Source organism: Hippocampus guttulatus, chromosome 8 (genome assembly GCF_054856545.1).
Source record: "Hippocampus guttulatus isolate MCC_2025c chromosome 8, RoL_Hgut_1.0, whole genome shotgun sequence".
NCBI lineage: Eukaryota > Metazoa > Chordata > Actinopteri > Syngnathiformes > Syngnathidae > Hippocampus > Hippocampus guttulatus.
Genome location: NC_141268.1, coordinates 10,799,399 through 10,820,726, shown reverse-complemented (window position 1 = coordinate 10,820,726; position 21,328 = coordinate 10,799,399). Strand labels below are relative to the sequence as shown.

The window sequence follows — 21,328 nt, the reverse complement described above, 5'->3', positions numbered from 1 at the left end:
TACAAGACCAGTCGTCAATTCAAACTCCACTGATAGAATTGCGGTATGTGTTATTGTCAACTAAACATACTCATCAACAGAAATAAAATCTCACTTTGTTAGAATACGGTGATCAAGATATGCTTGGAGTGAGTGACCCGGTTTCACAGAAAAACGCCGGGTGAAAAGGAATACTTTGACGAATAAGAAGCTTTTTTTTTTTTTTTGCCTTGATTTGGGATAATCTTGGTTCAATTTTCGTTTTTGCGGTGCATCCCACCTCTCTCTCTCTCTGTCTCTGTCTCCCGCTCACTCTCACTCCCCCTGGTCCTGCAGCACATGGTACAGTCCGCTCAAAGGCTGCATGTCATCTCACTCCCTCCTTCTCTGAGAGCAGCTGCTCACCGCACGTTCTCCTCCGTCTCTCCGTCTCCGAGTTTTTTCTTTGCCCTCACGTGCCGATGATGCAGTAGCGCGTAGACGTCACCCCCCACCCCCCCGGCGGACGGCGGCTTCTCTTTCTTTGAAGTTACCGGCAGAGAGGCGGAGGCACAGGTGGAGGAGTTGCCACCGGTATCCTCTTGTCAACTTTAACAACATGCCGCTCCTCTGTGTGGATCCGCTCCACAGGGGAAAATCCTCAAAATGATGGAGGACAACAAGCAGCTGGCCCGCCACATCGACGGGGCCATCCGCTCGGCCGGCCAGGAAGTCGGCAACCTGCGTTCGGAGCTGACGGCCACCAACTGCAGGCTGGCCGGCCTGGGAGCCGGCGGCACGGCCCCCTTGGAGAACCACCACCACCACCGGCAGCACAAGCACCACGCCGACGGCCTCCGCTACCGGGGTGAGTGTGAGCTCAGCTCTGGTCCCTCCTCCAGTGAGAACATGTGTTTGTCTTTGGAGAGACGTGGGAAACATTTGGGGAATGCTGCGAGTGTCATTTCACTGCATGGCAGGGCAAAGGGAAGCGCATTTTATTGAGAGTGGATCAGTTGGAGCAGAGCCGGTTGAAGGGGTTCGGCTTTTCCAGGCCACTGCTGGGCTTGCATCCCTTTGGAATCTCAAACAGCTTCGGGAAGTTGAGACAAAGTTGTCCAGCTTTTTGTCGATGGAATAGTTTTGGCATCTTCTATCTGTACCTCCTGTTTTTGTCAAACAGACATCCATTCATTCTCCTTTGGAAGCATTTCAAAATAATGCCAAAACGAGACACGCTCACAAAGTGCCATCGTGACACACTTCAAGGCTCTCTATTGGCTATATGATAGCGAGACACATTTCATCCAAGGCCAAGAGGTCATGGGCTGCTGCAGCAAAATGGAGAGGACAATACTTTACTCAGGTGATTTTGAATCTGCATTGACCAATGAGTGAGCAGCAGCGGATTAAAAGCGGCGGCTCCCTTGCTCGACATACCTGCTTGCTGCTTTTGCCGATGCAAACGCGCCAAAAGTGAGTCGACCGTGCTGTGCCAAAGGGGCAGTAATGCTGCTTTTCGACTCGTCTCCGGTTGGATGCACTTCAAACCAGCAACAAAACGCAATCAAAAGCACAGCGCGGTCAATCTATCGCTCGGGTTACAGGCAAACAACAGAGACTGAGGGCTGCTGCAGCAAAGTGCGGACTGTGGAGTATTTGGCGTTGAGGCGATGATGAATCTGCGTGAGTGACCAGCAGTGGTTTACCTAACTCATTGTGTATCGCCGTGACATTTTTAAAATTAGACGTGTCAGAATGAAATCGATGAATCAACAAGCAATCCATTCTGAAATTAATCGGCTCTTTTACCAATCGTGTTATCCTTTCGAGCCATTGTTTGACTTGAAATTGTCCAAAGCCTCAGATTTCAGCCTCTCTTTAAACTGAAATGGGCATGCTGATGTCATAGTTGCAGTTTCCACGTTGCCTTTATTTATTTATGTATTTATTTTGTTAAGTTCAGACACTTCTTGTGGATACTCGATAAAGCATATTTGTATTGGTCATTTTGCAGTGAGGACAGCACGTGGAATTGGACACCCTGGACTGGTCTGCCATTGTATCCTGATGATTATTTCTGTGTTGATCACACGCTCTGTCAAGATAGAACGTACCCAGTTTGATAAGCAAGTCTCCGAGGTCTTGTTTGCTTGTTGCCATCCATGTAAAAGTCCCGTTGAGGATTGTGCGTGTCATGTGAGCCGCCAAAAGAGGCTCGTCAAGCTGACTCATCTTGTCGTGTTCTGAAGTGTTTGCCTTTGAGTTCATCGCCGGTTATGTGGATGAACTGTGCCTTTATTTGCGCAGGTAAACGTACCTCTGTTGGTCGTAACGGTCACAAAGGCCATTGCAAAAAAAAAAAAAAAAAACAGATGCGAGTCACTCCCCGTCCGTGTTTGAACGAGACGAACCTCTCTGTTGCGCTGTTGGCGTTCCTCCGTTTGCTCGCTGTTGTGGGAGCCTGACATTCCCACATTCCTGAATGTCAGGGCGATGATGTCACACTTCCTGTTCCCAGACGAGAGGGCCAAGCGGTCAGGTGATTAGAGCCAAACAAATCCAGTTGTTCTCCTCTGATGATCACAGTGACACAGGGCTTAGTTGGCTAGACACTTTAGAAAGCCGTATGCATTGTTTTTAAAAATAATAATAATAATAAAAGTAAATGTTAGATTTTATTACAAATGGATGAGCAACGCTGTTCGCTTTTTTCCCCACAATTGTGTCATTAATACTATAATTGAACTAATTACAATAACATTTTAAATTCTAGTTTTATCATGATCCACTCAACCTTTTTGGAGAACTACAAAATAATTAAATGTTATTCATTCATCCATCTACTGATTGAACATGCAGGGAACAGAGGAATAAAAGTAAGCATTTTCATTCACTGAAACAGCACTTCATACACTATATATATACTGTATATAAACTGTATATATATATATATATATATATATATATATGTGTCTCTCTCTCTCACATACACACATAGCAGTTCATTTCATGGGAGGAGAAACATAATTTACCTGGCTGTTCAGTTTCATATTTAATTTACATCAGGCTTGAAAGTGAAAACTGAGGTTTATCAAGGTTTAGCTGGCACATCAGCTTCGACCAACTTTTTCGTTTGAGAGCCACTTACAAAGCGCGCAAGGGCCGCTATGAGATTCTTTCACTTTAATTTTTTAAATGCACTGAAATTAGTCAAACAAGCAATTACATATTACTTATATTTTGTAGTTATTTTGAAAAATGAACACACAACAGCTATCTGAAAAGATGTATGGAGGCGTGGTGTATGGATCAGATGTCAGGAAGATCATGCGTGCCTTCGTGAACCCCGGCGCATTTGTTTGTCCGATTGTTATCGACCTATTTAATATGCGTGACCTGACTGACTGAAATTGTATTCTGAACACCTTTGCCAAATTGTCCAGCTTTTCTGCTGCATTTCGATTCCCCTTCACATTCCCCACCGATGCCCAGAAGAGTCTCCGGCCCCGTTTGCCTTCTGCCTCCTCACTGAACTCATCACGAGGGATGGCGGATTAATTCGCTTCCCCAAAATTTCACCCTTCATCTGGATTAAGTACAGCACCACTTTTTACACCCCCCCCCCCCCCCCATTTCCAACTGCCTCTTCCAGGATAAGCAGCAGCTACACTATACTGTGAGACTTGATCTCAGCGAGTTTGTGTTATCAGGAGCCAGACGCTATATGATACTTTAAAGCAGGGGTGTCAAACTCATTTCATATTGTGGGCCGCATACGGCCTCGGTCGATGTCAAGTGGGCCAGACCATTAAAATTATACCATACTCTGCTATAAATAACCAAAATATGTCTCTCCTTTGTTTTGATATAGCGAAGCACAAGTACATGAGGAAAATGTTGAAATGTACCCACATTTCATTTACCAAACATTTCATAAAACACCTTAGATTTCCTTCGACAAATGTGCAATTTAATTTTATCATTCACATATATGCAGTGCAACTGATCCCACTGATTGTACAAAGGCACAAAACTTGAACAATTAGTATTTAAAAATATAGTCATGCATTTTAAGATTAAACAAGATTTATAAAGAAAGGATTTTTTAAAACCATTTACACATGTGCATATGAAATCTAAATGTAACCCCCACCTACACTTTACAAACGAAAGAGAAAACAATGACTAGCGGTTAATACATGAATTGCATCTTAATAAAAATATTCATTTTGTGTCTTTTATGCTTTTTTTTTTTCATTTTTAAATTATCCCGCGGGCCTGATCGACCCCCCTCGGGGGCCGGTTCCGGCCCGCGGGCCGTATGTTTGACACCCCTGCTTTAAAGGGAGGGGTGTACGTAAGCGGTGCGCTGGTGCGCATGCGTACTGTGGATAGTTATGTGCACTCTATATTTCGATTGCCTCGGTGCGCTTTTGCGTCCAAGAATATTACAGCCATAGACGTCTGCGATTGCAGCTCAGTTACTGTTGGCAGGGCAGTTCGCGGTGGGTTTGTCAAAGTCAAGCTAGCAGCCACAATTGCTTCTTCGGGTTCACTTCAGAACAATAGGTTACTAATGCATTGATGTTCATGTACAGTATTGCTTGTGAGGCTTTTCGTTGGAAGTCGGTGTCGCGGCGTGTTGCCTCATGTGAACAACCGTTATTGTGGCCGTCTTGACTTGGATGTCACGGAAACGGCTGCGAGACTCCAGGGGCTGCAGCGGTGGTCGAATGCGGTGACACCGGAGATGGGATGGTTGTACACTTGAAAGCGGTCTGTGGTGCAAAAATAAAATAAATTAAATAAAAATGCTGTCCAAGAGAACTGTGCTAAATCAGCTAGCGGTCTCAAAGGTGGGCAATTAATTTTTCAAAGCTGCCTTGTGGAAGAACTAAAAATGTTTGCAAAAGGTCGCATCAACTTGCTCATGTAATTGTTCCAAATATCAATGGAATGTGTGTGTGTGTATGGATATATATATATATATATATATATATATATATTTAAATATATAGTTGTTTTTCTTTCTTTTTTTTTAAGTATCCTGACATTCACCCAAATCATGACCAGGACAAATTTTTGTTTTTCCTCCCTTGCCCAGGAAATAAGGTTGGTGCTAACATGAGGAAGATAGGTGGCTTTTTTTTTTAAAATAATTTCTCGATTGGTCGGAAAAGTCACAATATACAGCAGCAATAGACAGTATTTAAGCGAGCCACACTGAAACCAAGACTTCGCTCTTGTTCGTTGGTACTGCTGACACATATGTACATCAATATATAAGTACATAATATAAAAGCAGCGCATATTTGACATTTTAATCGCACTTCCTGAAGGCTGCAGAGACTTTAGACGGGCTGGTTGTGTCCCGTGGGCCCTACTTTGCCCAGATGTGCTGTAAATCTTTATGTTCATTCATGAGGATGGCGGGTTGTGGGCGGAGGAAAAAAAAAAGGGCGCCAAAAAAAACAAGCTCTGGTGCTCATTTTTTTGAGAAGCACAAAAAATGTATATTCATCCGCATTTATAGCGGCGCCGTCAGTGTCAGCCAAGGAATATGCATTTGGGAGAGCATCACGAAGACATGAGTAATGAAGCGGTCAAAACCATATTAATTGTTGATAACTTGATTTCAGTTACTTAAATGTGTTGCGATAATTCAATTACAACTTTCAAGGACTTTATCGAGCTTTGGAAATGGTAGAATTGTCTCAAATTCTCACTTATTCAGTTGATAAATGTTAATATATTCCACGTCTTTGCCAACAGATATTATTCATCGGACGGGGTGAAGGCGAACATAAAAACAGTTAGATAATGAGTAAGGCAAGGTGTCAGATAATTGTAACAGATAGCAAAAGTCCTGGTTTTGAGGTGGAAGTGCAGTTCGTGGCTGAGGACCCCCCCCCCCCTTTCAACCCTCTGCCAAAAAAAAGATTACATTAGCACGACAGCTATGAATTGTGACATTTCCATGATTTTCTTTTAAGAGGAAAACTTCGACACACACGAACGGAACTCATAGGACTAATTCTTCAAGTCCCTTGTAACTGCTTCTAACTTTTCCCTGGGCTGGAAAAAGTACAGGGATGTTTCCCCAGATGTAATAAGTGAAATGTCAAGGTTATAAAAGCAGAACTTTTGCAGGTACCACCTCAGTGACAAGCTAATTTATAAAGGTATATTTTATAGGCGAGCATGGTTCAGTAATGAATTCACCTCTCATCCTCTCTTTCGGCTCCTCACTGTGAATCCATCATAGGGATGTCAAGGCCTTGTTTAATATTCCTAAATGACTCAGATGCTTCAGCGGCAAGAGGTGCTGCATTGCTGCCTTACCTAATGAGTATCTGAGGTGTGTGCGTGTGTGTGTGAAAGCATGTGAGGTAACCCATTGGGATATGACCATGTGTCGACTGCTGCCAGATAAGTGGCGTGCTGTTTGGATGTTGAGACAGTGACTCATCGGAGTCATTGCAGTGATTGATGTGTTTGTGACTCATGTCGCGCTTGTGGACGAGAAATTACCCAGGGATGCTTTTACCTGACCAATCCAGACCAACACTTGACTGCTAAGTGATGTAAGATGCCATTTTAGGTCAAAATGTGTTTGGGTTGTCCTCTCCAGGCCACTGTAGGACAAGGAAGGACATCAGGGAGACTTTGTACGAGACCCGAGCTCACAAAGAAGGCTCACACTTGATTGATTTTTTTTTTTCAGCACATTTTTCATAAAAAAATTGAAAATGCACTTCCACACTTTAGATAAAAGAAAATTAGAATGAGCGTCAACTATTTTCCCTGTTGACAGTTGGATCCGGTCCCGAACCCTCCGCAAATAGTGGGGGTCCACTGTAATAATATTTCAATAATAAATTTTAATATTCTGTCATAAGAATTATACTTAATTTAATAATAATTATTCATATTAATTACAATTTAAAAAATCAGTTAGTTACTTTTTACAGATTGGGCCCTTTGCATATTATTAAGTAATTATTATTATTATTTGCATATTAAGTAATAAAAAAAACACATTCAATAAAATAAAATCAATGAAGATATTCCTACAACTAATAATGTACCAATAAAACAATTTACAAGCTTTAAATACAATTAAATAAATGAATAAAAAGGCTTTCATTCATAACACATTCATGACAGTGGTCTATAAAGTCTTTATTCATCAGTTAAATGTTTATTTTCCAAACTCTGTTACAGTTCCTCGAAATCAGTGATTGGGAAATAAATGTACGGTACGAACTTTTTTTCTTTTTTTTTTTTTTACACAAACGAGTGGGAGTGACTGGCATATGGCTGGTTTTTTCCCCTTCTTTTTCTGTCATTATCCCCTGGCTAGTTCTGCCGAAGCCCCGTGAACTCTGCCTAGCAACGGGCGAGCGGGATCGAAAACTTTCAAGCCATTGCGATGACTTAAGTTACTGCTAGATCGATAAACTGAGCATCGCTCGTGAAGTTCTTTTTAGAAGTTACACACATGAGAGTTGTTTAGTCCATTGCTAGTTTGCAGCGCCAACTTTACAGCAGCTGGGTGTCTCATGCTACTGAGGGACATAAGCGGATGATGAAGCGTGAGCGTTTAAAACCCGATGCAGTAAAAGAGTGTTGAAGTGTCCTCCTCGAGCCACTGTGATCATCTCTGCAGCAGAGACGCCAAAGTGACTCTAATGCGCTTTGCTGCAGAGTCATTGCGGCGACCAATCTTCTCCTTTCTCCCCCATCTGGGCGGAGGTTTTCAGGAGCCTCAGCGTCTCTTGTTACTTCGCCATGTACACAGGCCAGAGTGTGCGGCGTGCACTATTACACTGCAGACCCCCCCCCCACTGCCGGGCCCCCAACTCCATTGTCACTCTTTCTGTTTTTCTGACGCTCTCCAGGGAGCACCCGCTCACATGCAAAGGCATGCAACGCACTTGGAGCTCCCCTAACGGGTCCACCGCCTTCTGATAATTTACCACACATCCCCTCCGTGGCCTCTGCTAGCCACGCCCCGTCTGTGGTCAACGCCGCGTGAGAGTAACTGTGTCCAAACAATAGCCTGGAGAGAGGCGGCCCCTCGCTTTCCCCCCCAACTCTTCTCCCTCACTCTTCCTCCTCTTCCTTGCCACACTTCCTCCACACAAACACCTATTAATTGGTTCTGGAAGAAATTTCTGAACTACAACATTTTGTAAGTAGAGACGCGTTTTCCATGTAAATGCCCTAATTCGTTCCAAGCCCCCCCGAATTCAGACATGTTTCCTAAGCATAAAAATGCATCAAAATATGTATATCAAATACATGTTACGATTCGATTATCGCACAAGAAATGAGAGTTGTGCATAATGTAAGAAACAAAGAATAAATAAAAATGATGGTTATTTAGTTTTTAACAGCGTCCTAATCTGGGGTTTTTTGCTCTCTTGAGTTCATGTTCTCTCCCAGAAGTGGTTTTTGTCTGGCGTTTTGTAAAGAACTGATCCGAGGACGTTTGCTTTTGTTGGCTTTTAATAATCCTTCGAAAATGTCCAACGCAAACATCAGCATAGTGAGTGATCGCCCGACTGGTGAACGAACCCTTTTTCCGGGTGATTCACATTTACGTAAAACTATCATAACACCTCTTGGTGCGAGGGGCAAAAGACGGGGACGCTGCATTGACACATATCGATCTCGCCACATACATAGACACATATAATGGAAGTCCCTCTTAGCCAATGGGATTCCAGGATTTTGCTCGGTAATAGCCAATGGCAGAGCAGCCATGTTGCGTTCAGGAAACTCGGATGTGCGAGTAGCAGCCCATACTGTATTTTTACCTTTCTTATCCTGAAATTTCTTTCGTAACAAGAGGCAATATGTTCCCGTTGAGACGTTTTGTAACTTGAATATTTCATTTGAAGAGACATTCGTAAGTAGAGGTACCACAGTGTGTATGTGTGTGTGTGTGTGTTTGTATATAAATATATAGATATATATGCACCAATATTTTTCATCTTTTATTTTTTCTTTTATTATTAGTCTTCAGTTTTCGTGCACCTGTAAAACATCTTCCAAAGCACTTACGGGAATGCCGGTCATTTCACTCCTGATTAGTGGCTAATGAATAATTGATGAGTGTCTATTTGTTGTTGCTGTAATGGAACACAAGGCCTGTGCTCACCTGGCAGAGCACTGCAGACTGTCTGCGTGTGCGCACATATGGCCTTTGTCCCGCATCAGCGCCTGTTGGCCGTCCGACTGTGAGGGATGATGATTTCTTGTGCTCATCATGGGAGTCGTTTGGCTCATGTTTGCATGGCTTGAATGGGTGGCAAGTTTGCAGTGCAGAAGTGACTTTTGAGTTTCAGTATAGGTTATGTGTCTGTTTGTGGCTTCTCTTGGGGACTGGACTGGTCATTGGGTGCTAACCCCAGGGTGTCTTGTCTGTGGACTGTTAGCTGAGCAGGTAGAAGTGAAGAAATTATTGCTGTTATGCAATAAAGTAAGGCATGTCTGACATTTCTCAGTAGGTACTGTAGATATGTAGGTAGGTAAGTAGATAAGCAGGCAGGTAGGTAACGAGATAGGTAGATGGGTTGGTAAGGAAGAAGATAGGAAGGTATTTTGAGAGCGAGCTAGCTAGCTAGCAAAGGTATGTGAGTATCTTAGGTAGATATGTAGGTATCTAGGTCGATGACTGGGTAGGTGGGTAGGTTGGTAAGTATGCAAATAGGTAGATCAGTAGATAGGCAGCCATAGGGGCCTTCCTATTCTTGTTGTTTAACAGCTTGCAGAACTTTATAGACAAACCAAAACCCAGTCTTAAAATCCAAATTTCAATCCCCAACTTTTGCTTCAAACCCTAATTTGAAACCACAACCTTGATTTGAAATCCTTCTTTGAGGTCCCTAGACTTTGCTTGAAATCACACTTTGAAACCCTACGCTTACCTTTAAACAACTTGAAACCCTACCCCAGGCCTGAAACTCATTTTTTTCCCAGAAACCCCAAACTCTAAAATTATCTTGAAACCTTAATTTGGAAGGTTAAATTTAGCTCCAAACTCTCATTTGAAAACGTAATATGCTCTACACATCCCAATTTGAAACGTTATCCTCCCCTCCAAACAAATAATTTGAAACCCTAAGCCAGGCTTCAAACCCAAACCGCAGGTTGATCTGGTTCTCAACTCCCTCATGTGTGGGAGTTTTGGTAGCCCCTTTGCACATTTTCACCAGGAATCATCCAAATCCCTTTTGAGTCCAAACTTGAAATGGAGCTAAAGGCAACCAGCCAGCCAGCCAACATCCATTTCAAACGCCTCATTGCTTTAACAGTGATGAGAGGAGCCGCCACCACCGCTGCAGTAGGTATTGTTGTTGCCCGGCCCGCTCGTTTAAATCCTCCCCCGAGCGCAAAATGGAGTCGGCGTGGAGGAAAATGACTTTTGAGGAAGCGCAGGGCTCTGGCAGTCGGTCCGCCAAAGCATGACATTCTTGCACAGCCGAGAAGAAGCAGAACACTTTTGACGCTGCCATGATGAATGTCACGTTCAGTGTTTGCACTTTTAAACGGAATGCATAAATGCGTGTTTTCCGTGGCGTAAAAAAATGCTTCTCAATATCGTTCGGATTAGTCAGGCCAAAGAAATTATAAACATTTTATTCAGTCCATTTTATGTACACTTTTAAATCGATGACAAATTATTCTGTTTCCCTTCATCCAGCATGTTGAGAAATGCTTCCTAGTGTAGGTGGAAATTATTTATTGGTTCATACCTCGGTTTTCGACCATAATCCGTTCCAGAAGGCTGTTCGAAAACCGATTTGTTCGAAAACCGAAACCACACTCTTTAAAAAAAAAAAAAAAAACATTTATTGAACACGTCTGCTCACAATGGAACGCTACACGAGGAAGCGTCACTTCCTCGTGCAAGGAAAGGGAGAGGAGTCAAGTGGCCATTTAAGTGCGCTCAGCTTGGTCGAGAACCGATTTTCGGTCGTTATCCGAGGCATAAAAACCTCGAGATTTTTGATCGAAAACCGATTTGGTTGAGAACAGAGACGTTCGAAAACCGAGGTTTGACTGTATTCGATTCCAAGGAATTGCCTCACGATTCTGTTCACCAGTAGTCTTTTGTCGCCAATCATCAATGACGTCGCACGCAAACTTTTCCAACTTCTAATAATGATAAGGAAATGCAAAATTCTTCACAATTCCCGTCCCCGAATAATCACCACCCTGAACTCTGTTCCCTATCCCAGCTGTCTCCTCGCAATAGGCGGGGGACACCCTGAACCGGTTGCCAGCCAATCGCAGGGCACACAGAGACGAACAACGATTCACACCGAGGGACAAGTTAGAGTTCATTGAATGGGGAAAAAAAAATATTGTTAAAAAGTATTATTTCAAAAATTCATGAATCAGAAGTTACTCAGCACATGCGGTTTCACAAAATACTTCCACCCAAAGAAGTATTTGAAGGACTACTTTTTAGTTTTACTCGAGTCACATTGTTCTTCAGTAACTTGAGTACACTTTTTGATTGCACTGCACGTGTGGCATCCATGTTTAAGTTTCAAGCTATACCACTCAGGAGTCCCTTCTTCACATGTACATGAGAGCGTTTCCATTTTTTCTGCCTTTTCTGTAGCAGGCGGTTACATGCTTGCCTTCATTTGCACCGCTAGTGTTTGTGCTTGTGCATCCTCATGTTTCCCATGCATGAAATGTTGACATTTGGAATGATTGTATTTGCCGTGCAGGCTGTCGGCATTAGCGCTAAAAGCCTGCCTAGCGCTTTTCACCTCCACCGGAGAGGTTTTTACACAAATATTTATCAGGTCGCCAATTAGAGTGGCCATGCTGTGCTTGGACAACACACACACACACACACACACACATTGAGTGGTGCTTGTGTGTATTGCATTCCTGGAGACTTATGTCACATTTGTGTTACATTTGCCCTCGAAGCAGATGTTCGGCACGGGTTGTGGGCACGTGTTGCTTCATGCTACATGTCAAGCTACAGCGTTGCCTTGAGATACGAGTTAACTTTATGTGGCCATGCTTGTCACTCAAATCACTCATATTTCTGATCTTTTCCCCATTGAATGAATGGAAATGTCATTAATCGGTTTCAGCATTACCAAAAATGACCACCTCAATTTTTTTTTTAAATGAGAAAAATAACTGTAAAAGTGTACCTGATGAAACATGCAATGATCGCATTGTTGAACAGACTAAAAGAAATAGTAGCATCATGTTACACTCATGAGTTGAATAGGCATTGTGCTGAATTGAATTTCTAGATGTGTAACTGCACCATTTGTGTTGCTTCAAGGGTTATATATGCCTTTCGTGTTAGATGTTGTGGGTTTTCTCCGGGTACTCCAGTTTCCTCCCGCATTCCAAAAACATGCATGGCAGGCTGATTGAACACGTTAAATTGTCCGTTGGTGTGAGTGTGAGCGCGGATGGATGTTCGTCTCTGTGTGCCCTGCGATTGGCTGGCAACCGGTTCAGAGTGTCCCGCGCCAACTGCCGAAAGATGGCTGGGATAGGCTTCAGCCTCCCCTGCGAGCCTTGTGAGGATAAAGCGGGTCGGAAAATGGATGGATGCATGGATGTTAGATGTTAGGCTGTTAGCATTAGCATTAAGCTAGCGGACTAAAAGCTGTTTGTTTTGCATAGAACATGTACTTCTCATAGCTTGATCTTTAGTTTGCCAAGACACATTAAATGTCGTATCACAATGAGCAACAAAGGCTTGCGAGTGTTTGTGCACGGCCCGAATTTTGATTTATTTATTTTTTCTCATCAGGGTTCGTTCAAGGTTGCAAAGACTTTCACAAACAGTTTTAGCGGTTAGTTTTTCTTGTCACAAAAGATATTGTGATCATGTTCAAAATTTGAGAAAAAGTGTTTGTGATCATTAAAACTGTTTTTGAGAACGTCTGGCAAGCATCTTTGCAACCTTTGGCAACCTTGAAGATTGGACTGCTCATTGTGAAGTAAATTTGCTTAGCAAAATGATGACCCGTATCTCGGCTCACTCGTATGTCAAACACCGCTGTTTTACGTTTAAAAATAATAGCTGTACAAAAGGGTTCCAATCACAGCCTGTCGGGTGAATGGAGGTTTCTATTTGGAGGGGATGCTGCCATTTAACTTGTCTATTCAGCAAAACAAATTCATTAACGTCTGCTTTTCATGGCAGGCTCAATCTGCACCCTTGGTTAAATAGAAATAAACATTTGAAGCCATTTCAACAAGGCTAATCCCAAATTGAATTTTAATGCAACTAAGCGCAATTGTGATGTTGAATTTGGGTCCCAATTTCACGCTAAAGAATTGAAGAAATTAAACATTTAAGAGTGGAAGGCTTGTTTTCGTTCTATAATGAGCACCCAACACGGCAACGCATATCAAAACATCCGGTTTTATTCATTTATTTCAAGTTGATTCTACTTTGTAGTTATCGGACTCTTTACTTCTTTTCTGCTATTTTTGGTGGGTAAAAGTAGGTCAGAAAGGAAGTAGTCAATGTCTTCGCGAATCCACCGCTCATGTTACAAGCTGAAGTCAAGAATTTTGTTTAAAGAAAAACGATCCCAGTGTTGTGAGAATGAAATTGTATTTTGAATGAGTAGATGTTCCAATTGCTGCAAGTCTATGTCAGAGTACAACTTCTGTTTCGGAATATTTTTTTATTTATTCATTCTTAGAAATGTTTTAGCAGAACATTTTTCTTTATAATATCACATTGTGTTTTTTTGGTGTACTATTTCGACTTTATTGTGAAATTTTTCATGGATATGACATTTTTATGCATGGAATATTACCAATAATGTCTGCAACATTCTAACGTTATTCTTCTTACTTTATCGCCATTACTTTTGTACTTTGATTGGTAATATGTCAGCTTTATTCGCAACAGTTTTTTTCCCTCAGAATTATATATACAGTATATATTTTTTTTTTCTTGTAAAGTTACAATTTTATTCTCGTAGCGTGACAACTTTATTGAATCAGTGCGCTTTTATTTCAAAATATAACTTTTTTTCCCCCTTAACTCTCAAAGTTAAGATATGTACTTCTGACATCAATTTCTTTTCTCATAAAAATAAAACTTAATCCTCATAAGGTTCTAACTTTAGATTACGTTTGACTTGTAATGTTTTTACCATATCTTGTAATATTTCAGCTTTATTCATCGTAACATAGTTTTTAAAACTATGACTATCCTCATCATGTTTCATCTTAATATTTCAACATTATGCCTCTAAGATTATAAATTGTCGTGAGTTTTTCGAAGACTCCATTTCGAATATTGCAACTATTCTTCTGACACCATTTTTTTTCTTCGTGAAAAGGGAATTTTCCCTTTTTTCCCCTTTTATGATCTTGATGCTCCTCCTTGAGGTTTTCATTTTATTTCAGATTATATTTTTGTATTTAAATTCCAGAGACGCTGTTTCTGGGTCCTGCTTTTATAGTCTCACAAACGCTTCGCTACATTAGCGATGGAAACTTCCATCCTGGCCACTGAACAATGACTTCCATTCAAACATGGCCACCAAAATCTTCCAAGTTGAAGTGTAGCCTTTTTTTTTTCCTCTGCAGAGGTTTCACATTCGGGGGGCTTCCCCCGCCAATTCTCCCAAGTAACCGCCTGCGAGACGGTCGACTCGCTACTTTCTGTTGGCTAATGTACTTCCAAACCACTAATGAATCCTGCGAGCCATCCCACCGTCATGCTCTCTTTCAGCCGACGACAGGCTGCGCCTTTTGTGCTGCAGCAGCCTGCTGGTTGTAGAGATTGTGATGATACCTTTTTCTTTTTTTTTTTAATGGCCGCCGTGCGTCAGCAGCTTACGACAACTCTATTACCTTGTCGTTATGAAGACTGCTTGCGTGTGTGTGTGTGTGTGTGTGTATGTGTGCGTGTGTGTGTGTGTGTGTGTGTGCCGCAGAGCTGCACCACGTCCACCACGAGGTCCTACAGGAGCTACAGTGGCCACTTTGGCTTATGATCCAAGATGAGAATGTCCATTAATAGACTCGGCATGCTGCTGAATTGATTCTGGGGTCAGTCCATAAAGCACGGTGCCTCGGTGCTGTCCAAACAGTAGCATCATTAAGGTGTTATTAGAACGCGAGGAAGGAGGAGGTGGGAGTAATTTGCAGGTACCTTTGGAACATACGAGAGAACTCAGCACGCTTCTGTCGTGCTCCTGCCTTGAGACTATTTCATGAAGGTGTCCTTAGTGGCACACTTGGCGGTGTTTTGGCTTTATTTGCAGCCCTGATGTCATATCAGCCAAATATTCAAGGGAAAGTTTGTTTTGGTGCTCGACAGAGTTTATAGGTCTCAGTCAGCCCATCAGCCAATCAAAAAAGAGCCACGCCCACAGGTCTGTATAAATGACAAACCAGGGACTCACCTGCGACCCTAATGAAGACATATGCGATTGAAAATGGATAGATTCAACTGCTCTGTATTAAATACAGAGTGCCTGACCTTTTCCAAGCAGTTTCTGCCTGTTACCTCGCATCCATATGTCGTTACACCTAATTGGCTCTCAGTAAGAGTTTCGTCTGTTCATTCCGATTCATTCCGTCTGCTCCATTTTCCTGACTGGAGTCACGGGCTGCTCCATCTGGACTCAATTAGAGGTCCCACGAGTCAATGTGTGGCTCCAGTCGAGCCCTAATTCCTATTCCGTAATCTTTGCATCTTCCCCTAATTAGCTCGCATTTTGACCTTTTAACACGTACTCTGTCAGGGATTAGCCCACATCGTGCACACTTTATGAATAAATAAAAAGGTGTGCAAGCACCTGCAGATGCAACTGGTTCTGTCCCACTGATGCCTGTTTGGCAGCGTTTTCTGAGCTCGCAGGGGAAGACGGAATAATCTGTCCATCATCGCCTCAAACGTCATCATTGTATGCCGACCACACAGACATTTGCAGGCCACATAACTCTTAACTCTTAGTTGTACATTAAACCACGCAAGACCTTCTCATAGTCTATTCACTGCCCTCTATTGGTGGGAAATTACATTGCAGTCAGCGAGAGATATCTCGTCAGGCGTCATCACGGTGATTCTCTGCTTAGCTGAGTTTTTGCATCCAATGCTCTTCCTAATGCAGCCCACTCATTTTTATCCGGATTTGGACTCGGTGACACAGGCCGTGGTCTTTCATACCCATTAGGATGTTTGCGTTTATACATATTTGATGCAAGAGTAATTTTCGTCGTTCGGATTTTCAATTTTAAAATGATTCGATAGTGACAGCCCTAATGTTAATACTGCAGGTTCAGTTCTGACATTTTTTTGTCCAATGGGCCATGTACTTGATTGTTATTTATTTATTTGTATTTCACTGTGAGCAATACCATTCAGATTTTCTACCCAAAAATGAAAAACGACACACTTGTTCAATAAAATGGACGGGCACACAGAGCACTTTCACAGAGAGGAGTAGCAAACAGTCATTGGTGAAAAGAAGGTGCTTTAGAACTCATAATAGGGATAAATATATGTGTTAATATGTTCGGAGATCGGTCAGTTGGAGAACCAGATCATTGAAATTGTCACAAATATGTCAGAACTGAGACCGACACAAGGGACCATATTTTCTTCCCCACATGATGTTTTTAGTTGTGCTCATGTGTGTGACTTCATGGATGCATTCCATTCACATTTGTTAATAACGTGAACGACTACATGCAGTCAAATGGTCAGATAGCAAAAAAAATCCCAATTGAGCATTAGAGTCTGCAGGGTGAACATAGCCAGAGACAAACAATCATTCACACTCTAATTCACAGCTATGGACTGTTGACATTGTGCAAATATCGGCTCATCGTTATGATTTTTTTTTTAAACAATTACTAAAGACTAAGCATTGTAAAATGTTTTTCATGTAATTCATATCTTTATTCTAAATGTTAAAGACCCATAAAAAAGTTAGTTTATTCATTATACGTATTCTTTGATTAATCGGCCAATTAATCGTTTTTTTTTTACTATTTTATTTTGCTAAATGTTGCATTCTGCATTAGCCTCAAGAAATACATATGAGTCTTGCCCTACATTTTGGTGTCTTTATTGAAACAAACATGCAAGCTCAATTTCTGGATATCCCGACTGTGAGGCAGACGTGCTAACCACTCCTCCACTGTGCTACCTTCCATCCAAAAACATTACTGCTCATATTTGACACCCGACGACGTGGGAATTGGAGCACACCAGGTGTAGCTTTCGTTATCTCATGCGGAAAAACAATTTGGACATTTTGAAAGCCGCTTTGTACGTGCTTATTGTAGGTGACATAAGCCTGAGCGCCCTTTGATATCACGTGCGCCCACGGAGCCCAAAAATGATTTAAATAAATAAATAGAAATAGAAAGAAAATTTGGAGGCTTTTCTAAGTGTTGTAATGCTGCCCCTCGCCAGGGCTCTTCTCCTGTCATGCATTCTGTCTCCTTTGTGTTAAACTGAGGCACATGCCTCCAATGATTTAGAAGCCTTAATGCAGCGCCGTTGATGAGAGAATATTCTGAGAGGCAAATGGAAGCGGCGGCGAGACGGATGATGCGGGAGAGCCAGGCCGAGAACTGTATGGTTCGAAAAACAACCTGGAGACTTTTACCGGCCCAATGAGCTGCGATGCTGCCGAGCTCGGCAAGAGGCAAACGGGCTCTAATGAGGATGCTGTAATGCAGCCCGGCACCTCCGGGGATTCATTGGGTTGAATGAGAAGCGCCGGATGAGCGGTCGCCGCCCGGCTGCATGTGAGCTGCGGGTGGCGAGGTCGGCGAGTCATATCATTAGGCACACCTGCTCCATCTAATGACTTTTTAATGAATTCTGCCTCGACAAAGTTGATCATGCTCACTTTCTATTGAGCCCACGGGAGTGCGCTGTGCTTTTTATTGTGCTTCTAGTTGGCATTGCATCATAACAAGAAGTGTTCCTAATACGATTGCCCATTAGCATAATCACATCATTTTTAAAAACATTGTCATAAAAACAGGAAAAAACCCCCACAACCCAGCGAATAAGAGGAAGCCTGATGCCTCCATTCAACATCAGTGTTAAATAAAAAGTACACACTTTTCATGAGGAAATTCCCAAATTAATTAAGACAGTTTAAAAAAATTCTTCTCAATTTCTCACTTACCATACCATTGAAAATTATTTTTATATCTCCCCTGATTTTTTTTTAATCCACATTTTCATGAATAACGTTCACAAAATATTCGAGAAATTTCACATTCACATTTTTGTCAAATGAATTTTTCATTCTGACTTCATGCCCCAGATTCCCAATTTCGAATGATTCCGCATACACCGCGCCATACTTCTCAAATTAGTGGAGAAAAAGTATAAATGAAGTTCATACTTCACCATTTGTAAAGAGATTTTAAACCATTCTAATTCACCCAAATTAAGATCACCATTTCTGAACAATTCAACTTTTTCTACAAGTTCGACATTTTCCACGAAAACATTTTCTCGTTTGCACATTTCAGTTGATTCGACAGCAGTGGGTGTCAAACTTTTTACACCACCTCAAAATTACTTCGCACTCCAAGTACCACCGCAATGACCAACATTACAATCAAGTAGTGTTGTATGGGCAAAAGTGTTCATTTTTTAAAAAATTATTGTACTTTTCTTTCTAAAATGTATTTAAGTCCTTACTTAGCTAATGATGTCATTAAAATGTAGTCAACATTAAAGTCTAAATCTACATCTTTAAAAGCAAAGAATTCAAATTAAATGCAAACGTGTTGAACTTAAAAGTTAAATACAATTGAACTTAGGTGTATTCAATTTTTCGTACGACTCGAGGGAAGTGGCGTAATAGCGGAACTCTCTTTTGAGAATCACTGGTCTTCAGAATATCAATTGAACATGCAAATTCCATTGAAACTTGCAGTTGCGTCTGTCGTATTGCCTGAGAGTGATCATAACTTTGTATTCCCCTTCCTTCTGATTGCAGAAATGTACGCAACTTGTAACGTGCCATCCCATCTGCCCCCTGACGGGAGCAACCAGCAGGGGGCCTGCGGGTCCGCGCAGAGGCGAAAAGCTTTACTGGGCTTTGCGAGGAAAGTGGAGGAGAGTAGGGATGAAAGTGACGTAAAGGCTTGTTCCTGTGCTAAGCTGTGCCACATCTGGGCACGAGTAAGCTCAAGCTCCGCCCGCCCCATCATGAGAGGGTTAAGGGTGAACATTTGCACACATGACAGGAAGAGCCGACATGGATTTTGTGTTCCGCGGCCAGAAGATGCCGCGGCCCATTTGCATACCGTGGAACCTGCGTGCTTCTGAGAAGCGTAGAGGTGAAGAAATGTGTGTGCGTGTGCGAGTGTGCACATCTGTGTGCGTGCGTCTGCATATGTGTGTGTTTGAGGCAGCTGGATTGCGGCAACCTCAGATTTCACCAGCTTGTATGTTTTCTGTGGCCTTGTGTTGAGATATGCACGCATGCACACACGTTCTGCTGGAAATTAACCTTGTGATATCCAATATGTGGACCTCTGATGTATGTGTATGTTTGTGTGTAGATGGGGGATGAGTCATCGAGCAATATTTGTGACTCTGATAGCACGGTCCCATTATAAAATGAGGCGTGGGTGTGATTGAATCTTCATGCAGCTACTTGTGTTAGGGGCACAGGGTTATGTGCCCCGCTAGATGACAATTTTGCAAGTCCTGGACTAATTCAGGTACCTTGGCTCAAAAAAAAAATAAATGCTTGAGCCAAAACGCAGCAACAATTATTCATGCTGCCAATGGGGTGAGAAGGCCAACTTCCAAGTAGACCTTACCTTACCAAAAAAGATATGGATATCGATGCTTTGGGTCGCTTTTATTTTGACATTGAAATTGTTCCCAGCAGTCTTTCAGACTGCATTTGGGGTGGTTGCTAGCGACATCAACAACACAATGGCGTCCTGAAATAATGTTCGATCGCTAATTAAGGGCACGAAAAAAAAACCAAACGATGTGCAAAGTACGCTAAGTGGACAATAGTATTGGGACGCATTCCTGTTGGAAATGCAAGAAGTAATTTTAATACGAAGTAGCTGCCACTTCGCCTCAAAGACTTTCCACGAGATGTTGGCATGTGTCGGAGATGTTCTAATCATTGACGGGGTTAAAGTAAAGTCAAGTTGTTCCGAGCCATACTCATGCTTGAAATGTCTTGGCGACTTTGACTTAATTTCATTTTGTTTGGCTGCACTACTTTGTACAGCCAATTTACTTTTCTCTTTTGGTTTTGGGGGCCGGGGGGGGGGGGGGTGTTTTCAAAGAGTGAACTCGTCACCCTTCTGGCACTTATCAGTGTTGTGTTGTTTAAGCAAAATGATGTGAAAACTCGAAGGTATCTGAGGCTGTGTTTGCTTTTCGAGAGGCAGGATCAAAAGAATACGAGACAAACAAAAAGCGCTATCGATTAAAACTTTGTGGGATCCAAATTAGCCATCTTCACCGTTCGCTCGTTCCTGCTGACTGCTGTCAGGCTACTGAATAAAGGCACCTGAAAACCTGAACTCTCCCCCACTCACCCATTGTAAATAGCACTGCCACCTTATGCAGCATATACGCAATTGCATCTATGTTTCTATCTTACATTGTGTATTTTTATATTGCATTCTGTACTGTGTACAGTTCATTTTTTGTCAAAAAATTATTTTGTACATCCAAATACTTGTTTTCTACTTTTTCTGCTTTCTTCCCTCCAAACTTTGCTGCTGTTAATTGCGAATTTCTCCATTGTGAGACAATAAAGGTTTTCTTATCTTATCATATCCTTCGAGCAGTCAACAGTCGCTGGGCTGGTTTTGCACACAAGGCTTAAGCCCAAATCCAGACAAAAATGTTAATATACGCCGAGAAAATTAGAAATATGAGGCTCAACTCAAGTGCCTTCTAAATGTTCTTAAAAGTTACCAAATAAGGCCTTAAACTAAGATTTGTCAGAGCCAAAGTCATCCGCTCTTCCACATAAAGGGATCCACATAAATTTATGTTAAATGAATCTGTTGCATTCAAATCGTTGACTTTTCAATGAGGAAAAAAAGTACTTTGTCTTGCATAGGTCCTCCTTCAGAATATTTCTGTTTGAAGAAACTCCCTGAGCTCATTTATAAAAGCTGCCATTCGTCCAAGGCAGGCTTAAATGTGCCTCTGGAAGTCACGCTGCCTTTGGGTTGAATCCGGTCGTTCAAAAATGTCATAATTGTTTCGAAATGTCTTAGCCAACAGCCAGGAAATATATAATTCACATTGATAAGGTAAAAAGAAGGGAGATGTGGCACGTTTCTGTCAGGGAAATGACTTGAAGGACGTGCTGCA

At 42.1% G+C, this 21,328-nt stretch overlaps 1 protein-coding gene across 1 annotated transcript in view; it reads left to right on the top strand.

The window, feature by feature from the left end:
* The window catches only part of LOC147201115 (kazrin-like), a 99,555-nt gene that overhangs the window by 35,089 nt on the left and 43,138 nt on the right, over window positions 1–21,328 (top strand). The window contains exon 4 of the mRNA XM_086117496.1: window positions 610–826. Within this exon, the coding sequence (XP_085973622.1) occupies window positions 610–826 (217 nt within the window). The remainder of the gene's footprint in view (window positions 1–609; window positions 827–21,328) is intronic.